Source organism: Oncorhynchus nerka, unplaced genomic scaffold, assembly GCF_034236695.1.
Source record: "Oncorhynchus nerka isolate Pitt River unplaced genomic scaffold, Oner_Uvic_2.0 unplaced_scaffold_917, whole genome shotgun sequence".
In the NCBI taxonomy this organism is placed as follows: domain Eukaryota; kingdom Metazoa; phylum Chordata; class Actinopteri; order Salmoniformes; family Salmonidae; genus Oncorhynchus; species Oncorhynchus nerka.
Genome location: NW_027040387.1, coordinates 71,474 through 78,973, shown reverse-complemented (window position 1 = coordinate 78,973; position 7,500 = coordinate 71,474). Strand labels below are relative to the sequence as shown.

The 7,500-nt window shown below is 50.6% G+C and overlaps 1 protein-coding gene across 1 annotated transcript in view; it reads left to right on the top strand.

Moving 5' to 3' along the window:
• LOC135570708 (voltage-dependent T-type calcium channel subunit alpha-1H-like) overlaps positions 1–7,500 on the top strand; it is a 24,080-nt gene that overhangs the window by 9,725 nt on the left and 6,855 nt on the right. The window contains exon 4 of the mRNA XM_065016668.1: positions 4,672–4,772. Coding sequence (XP_064872740.1) covers positions 4,672–4,772 — 101 coding nt within the window. The remainder of the gene's footprint in view (positions 1–4,671; positions 4,773–7,500) is intronic.

The following is a 7,500-nucleotide window of genomic DNA, read 5'->3' as shown; positions in this document are numbered from 1 at the left end:
TCTCTCCTCTCTCTCCATCTCTCTCTCTGTCTATAGATCCTGACTCAGGAGGACTGGAATCTGGTCCTGTATACCCCCTTCATCCATATGTCCTCCACCTCTCCTCTCTCCATCTCCCTCTCTCTCCTCTCTCTCTCTCTCCACCCCTCTCTGTCTATAGATCCTGACTCAGGAGGACTGGAATCTGGTCCTGTATAATCCAGTATGGCCTCCACCTCTCCTCTCCTGCTCTCTACTTTGTCCTCTGATGACCTTTGGGAACTCTCTCCTCTTCAACCTGCTGGTGGCCATCTTGGTGGAGGGCTTTCAGGCGGAGGTAAGTGTTCTACTGTGTTCAACTAGTTTCTACAGGATTCTATGGGGTTTTACAGGCCAGGATATCTGGTTGGACATTATTTGTAGAGTCCCTCCATCCCATCTCTCTCTCTCACCCCTCCCTTCATCCATCCATCTCTCTCTCTCCACCCCTCCTTCATCCATCCATCTCTCTCTCCACCCCACTTCATCCATCCATCTCTCCCTCCACCCCCCATCCATCCATCCATCCATCCATCTCTCTCTCTCCACCCCCCTTCATCCATCCATCCATCTCTCCACCCCCTTCATCCATCCATCCATCTCTCTCTCACCCCCTTCATCCATCCATCTCTCTCTCTCCACCCCCTTCATCCATCCATCTCTCTCCACCCTCACTTCCACCATCCCTCCATCCATCTCTCTCTCTCCACCCCCTCCCATCATCCATCCATCTCTCTCTCTCCACCCCCTTCATCCATCCATCTCTCTCTCTCCACCCCCTCCATCCATCTCTCTCTCTCCACCCCTCCCTTCATCCATCCATCCTCTCTCTCCACCCCCCCTTCATCCATCCATCCATCTCTCCACCCCCTTCCATCCACCCCCCTTCATCCATCCATTCTCTCTCTCCACCCCCTTCATCCATCCATCTCTCTCTCCACCCTCCCTTCATCCATCCATCCTCTCCATCCCCTCTTCATCCATCCATCTCTCTCTCCCACCCCTCCCTCATCCATCCATCTCTCTCTCTCACCCCTCCCTTCATCCATCCATCTCTCTCTCCACCCCCTCATCCATCCATCTCTCTCTCCACCCCCTTCATCCATCCATCTCTCTCTCCACCCCCCTTCATCCATCCATTCCTCTCTCCACCCCCCACTTCATCCATCCATCTCTCTCCTCCACCCCCTTCATCCATCCATTCCTCTCTCCACCCCCTTCATCCATCCATCCATCCATCTCTCTCTCCACCCCTTCCACCCATCCATCCATCTCTCTCTCCACCCTCCCTTCATCCATCCATCTCTCTCTCCACCCCCTTCATCCATCCATTCTCTCTCTCCACCCCTCCCTCCATCCATCTCTCTCTCCACCCCCTTCATCCATCCATTTCTCTCTCCACCCCTCCCTTCATCCATCCATCTCTCTCTCTCCACCCCCCCTTCATCCATCCATCTCTCTCTCCACCCCCCCCTTCATCCATCCATCCACCCCCCCCTTCATCCATCCATCTCTCTCTCACCCCTCCATCCATCCTCTCTCCACCCCCTCCATCCATCCATCTCTCTCTCCACCCCCTTCATCCATCCATCTCTCTCTCCCACCCCCCTTCATCCATCCATCCATCTCTCTCTCCACCCCCTTCATCCATCCATCCATTCTCTCTCCACCCCCTTCATCCATCCATCTCTCTCTCCACCCCTCCCTTCATCCATCCATCTCTCTCTCCACCCCCCTTCATCCATCCTCTCTCCACCCCTCCATCCATCCATCTCTCTCTCCACCCCCTTCATCCATCCATCCTCTCTCCACCCCCCTTCATCCATCCATCCATCTCTCTCTCTCCACCCCTCCCTTCATCCATCCATCTCTCTCTCCACCTCCTTCATCCATCTCTCTCTCCACCCCCCCTTCATCCATCCATCTCTCTCTCCACCCCTCCTTTCATCCATCTCTCTCTCCACCCCTCCCTTCATCCATCCATCTCTCTCCACCCCCCTTCATCCATCCATTCCTCTCTCCACCCCCCTTCATCCAACCATCTCTCCCTCCACCCCCCTTCATCCAGTCATTCCTCTCTCCACCCCCTTCATCCATCCATTCCTCTCTCCACCCCCCTTCATCCATCCATCTCTCTCTCCACCCTCCCTTCATCCATCCATCTCTCTCTCCACCCCCTCCATCCATCTCTCTCTCTCCACCCCTCCTTCATCCATCCATCCATCTCATCTCTCTCCACCCCTCCCTTCATCCATCCATCCATCTCTCTCCACCCCCCCTCCATCCATCTCTCTCTTCACCCCCTTCATCCATCCATCTCTCTCTCTCCACCCCCTTCATCCATCCATCTCTCTCTCCACCCCCTTCATCCATCCATTCCTCTCTCCACCCCCTTCATCCATCCATCTCCACCCCCTCTCTCTCCACCCCCTTCATCCATCCATCTCTCTCTCCACCCCCCTTCATCCATCCATATCTCTCTCTCCACCCCCTTCATCCATCCATCTCTCTCTCCACCCCTCCCTTCATCCATCCATCTCTCTCTCCACCCCCTTCATCCATCCATCTCTCTCTCTCCACCCCCCTTCATCCATCCATCTCTCTCTCACCCCCTTCATCCATCCATCTCTCTCTCCACCCCCTTCATCCATCCATCCATCTCTCTCTCCACACCCCCTTCATCCATCCATCCATCTCTCTCTCCACCCCCCTTCATCCATCCATCCATCTCTCTCTCCACCCCTCCCTTCATCCATCCATCTCTCCTCCACCCCCTTCATCCATCTATTCCTCTCTCCACCCCTCCCTTCATCCATCCATCTCTCTCTCCACCCCCTTTCATCCATCTATTCCTCTCTCCACCCCTCCCTTCATCCATCCATCCATCTCTCTCTCTCCACCCCCATCCCTTCATCCATCCATCTCTCTCTCCACCCCTCCCTTCATCCATCTCTCTCTCCACCCCCTTCACCCCTCCCACCCCATCCATCCATCTCTCTCTCCACCCCTCCTTTCATCCATCTCTCTCTCCACCCCTCCCTTCATCCATCCATCTCTCTCTCCACCCCCTTCATCCATCCATCACCCTCATCTCTCTCCACCCCCTTCATCCATCCATCTCTCTCTCCACCTCCTTCATCCATCCATCTCTCTCTCCACCCCCTTCATCCATCCATCTCTCTCTCCACCCCTCCTTCATCCATCCATCTCTCTCCACCCCCCTTCATCCATCCATCCATCTTCATCCATCTCTCTCTCCACCCCTCCTTCATCCATCCATCTATCTCTCCCTCCACCCCCTTCATCCAGTCATTCCTCTCTCCACCCCCACTTCATCCAACCATCTCTCCCTCCACCCCCCTTCATCCATCCATTCCTCTCTCCACCCCCCTTCATCTCTCTCACTCTCATACACACACACACAGTCCTGCTGGCCCAGGAGCTTGTTTGATACTGGTTGACCAGCTGTTGTTGTTTTCATCTGAACATCACAGACACACAGCTACACCTCTGGGACCTGATCTATTACACAGAGGCACACACACACACCTATCTATCTATCTATCTGTCTCTGGCTCTCTCTCTCTCTCTCACTCTCTCTCTCTCTCTCTGTCTCTCTCTCTCCATCTCTCTCTCTCTCTGCCTCTCTCTCTCTCTCTCTCTCTCTCTGTCTCTCTCTCTCTCTCTCCCTCTCACTCTGTCTCTCTTTCTCTCTCTGCCTCTCTCTGGCTCTCTCTCTCTCTGCCTCGCTCTCTCTCTGCCCCCTCTCTCTCTCTCTCTCTCTCTTTTCTCTAACTCACTGCAGCTACACCTCTCTCTCTATCTCTGGCTATCTATCTCTCTATCTGCCTCGCTCTCTCTCTGCCTCTCTCTCTCTCTCTCTCTCTCTCTCTCTCTCTGGCTCTCTCTCTCTCTCTCTGCCTCGCTCTCTCTCTGCCCCCTCTCTCTCTCTCTCTCTCTCTGCCTCTCTCTCTCTCTCTCTCTCTCTCTCTCTCTGCCCCTCCTCTCTCTCTCTCTCTCTCTCTCTCTCTCTCTCTGCTCTCTCTCTCTCTCTCTCTCTCTCAGTCTCTCTCTGGCTCTCTCTCTCTCTGCCCCTCTCTCTCTCTCTCCATCTCTCTCTCTCTCTCTCTCTCTCTCTCTGGCTCTCTCTCTCTCTCTGGTTCTCTCTGTAAAAAACATATATTTACATAAGTATTCAGACCCTTTGCTATGAGACTCGAAATTGAACTCAGGTACATCCTGTTTCCATTGATCATCCTTGAGATGTTTCTACAACTTGATTGGAGTTCACCTGTGGTAAATTCAATTGATTGGACATGATTTGGAAAGGCACACACCTGTCTATATAAGGTCTAACAGTTGGCAGTGCATGTCAGAGCAAAAACCAAGCCGTGAGGTCGAAGGAATTGTCCGTAGAGCTCTGAGAGCTCTGTCAGATCTGTCAGGGAGGTGACCAAGAACCCGATGGTCATTCTGACAGAGCTCTAGAGTTCCTCTGTGGAGATGGGAGAACCTTCCAGAAGGACAACCATCTCTGCAGCACTCCACCAATCAGGCCTTTATGGTAGAGTGGCCAGACGGAAGCCATACCTCAGTAAAAGGCACATGACAAGATGATGGTGGTTGTGATGATGATGATGGTATCTTCATCAGGGTGAAGCTAACAGGTCATGGTGATGATGGTGTTGGTAATGATGATGGTGGTGATGATGATGATGATGATGATGATATCTTCATCAGGGTGATGCTAACAGGTCAGAGACCGGGTTCACGATGAGAAACTGTCGACCTTAGAAGAGGAGGAGAAGATGAAGGAGCTGTATTCACGCAGGTATACACACACACACACACACACAGACACAGACACACACAGACACACACACACACACACACACACACACACACACACAGACACAGACACACACACACACACACACACACACACACACACACACACACACACACACACACACACACACACAGACACAGACACACACACACACACACACACACACACACACACACAGACACACACACACACACAGACACAGACACACACAGACACACAGACACACAGACACACACACACACACACTCGCACCAGGAAAATGGGTCAATTCCAATTCAGTTTGAAATTCCAATTCAAATCTTGACTTCACTTATGGAAGTGGAATTGAATTGAAATTAGACTGTTTGGACTTCTTGATTTGGAATTGAATTGGAATTCCATATTTGACATTTCCCATTTAATAATGGAATTAATCCCACGTAGTACCAACACTGCAGGATTTATTTTAATCCCACGTAGTACCAACACTCCAGGATTTATTTTAAATGAATGAACCGGGTTCACAGGATGACAGAAAGGACAAGATCAGTCACGTGGAGAACCAAGCAAGCACTTCAGTCACGTCAGGACCTATCTTCCTGTTACCACTCTGTCTTCCTGTACGTAGGACCTATCTTCCTGTTACCACTCTGTCACGTAGGACCTATCTTCCTGTTACCACTCTATCACGTAGGACCTATCTTCCTGTACTAGTCATCATTACCACGCTGTCGCGTAGGACCTATCTTCCTGTACGTGTCATCAGTGACATCATTACCGCTCTGTCACGTAGGACCTATCTTCCTGTGTCATCGTATTACCGTGACATCTTCCCTGTATGTCACCGGTGACATCATTACCACTCTGTCACGAGACCTATCTTCCTGTTACCACTCTATCACGTAGGACCTATCTTCCTGTTACCACTCTATCACGAGGACCTATCTTCCTGTTACCACTCTGTCACGTAGGACCTATCTTTGTTACCACTCTGTCTCTGTATCTTCCTGTTACCACTCTGTCACGTAGGACCTATCTTCCTGTTACGGACCTGTTACCACTCTATCACGTAGGACCTATCTTCCTGTTACCACTCTATTACCATCTTCCTGTACTAGTCATCATTACCACGCTGTCGGTAGGACCTATCTTCCTGTACGTCGGTCATTACCGCTCTATCACGTAGGACCTATCTTCTTCCTGTACATGTCATCGGTGACATCATTACCGCTCTGTCACGGGACCTATCTTCTGTTAGTCACGACCTATCTTCCTGTACTGATGTCATCGGTGACATCATTACCACTCTGTCACCTATCTTCCTGTACATCATACCACTCTATCACGACCTATCTTCCTGAACGTGTCACGGTGACATCATTACCACTCTGTCACGTAGGACCTATCTTCCTGTTACCACTCTATCACCGGACATCTTCCTGTTACCACTCTGTCACGTAGGACCTATCTTCCTGTTACCACTCTATCACGTAGGACCTATCTTCCTGTTACCACTCTGTCTCGTCACGTAGGACCTATCTTCCTGTTACCACTCTGTCACGTATCTGTCCACTCTGTCTCGTAGGACCTGTTACCACTCTGTCACGTAGGACCTATCTTCCTGTTACCACTCTATCACGTAGGACCTATCTTCCTGTTACCACTCTATCACGGACCTATCTTCCTGTTACCACTCTATCACGTAGGACCTATCTTCCTGTACTAGTCATCATTACCACGCTGTCGCGTAGGACCTATCTTCCTGTACGTGTAATCGGTGATATCATTACCGCTCTATCACGTAGGACCTATCTTCCTGTACATGTCATCGTGACATCATTACCGCTCTGTCACGTAGGACCTATCTTCCTGTTACCACTCTGTCACGTAGGACCTATCTTCCTGTACTGATGTCATCGGTGACATCATTACCACTCTATCACGTAGGACCTATCTTCCTGTACGTGTCATCGGTGACATCATTACCGCTCTGTCACGTAGGACCTATCTTCCTGTACGTGTCATCAGTGACATCATTACCACTCTATCACGTAGGACCTATCTTCCTGTACGTGTCATCGGTGACATCATTACCACTCTGTCACGTTGGACCTATCTTCCTGTACGTGTCATCGGTGACATCATTACCACTCTATCACGTAGGACATATCTTCCTGTACGTGTCATCAGTGACATCATTACCACTCTATCACGTAGGACATATCTTCCTGTACTGATGTCATCAGTGACATCATTAACATGTTTATCTCTCAATACCACAAGGAGGACACAAGTGAAGTTCAGTCTAGTGCTGTGTGACAAGCTTCACGTTGACAGGCCACTGTAGAGGGATTTACGGAACTTGATAACGTGTCTACTGTTTAGTCGAACAAGGGAACTGTTTAGTCGAACAAGGGAACTGTTGAGTCGAACAAGGGAACTGTTGAGTCGAACAAGGGAACTGTTGAGTCGAACAAGGAACTGTTTAGTCGGACAAGGGAACTGTTGAGTCGAACAAGGGAACTGTTGAGTCAAACAAGGGAACTGTTGAGGAACAAAGGGAACTGTTTAGTCGAACAAGGGAACTGTTGAGTCGAACAAGGGAACTGTTGAGTCGAACTGTTTAGTCGAGGGAACTGTTGAGTCAAACAAGG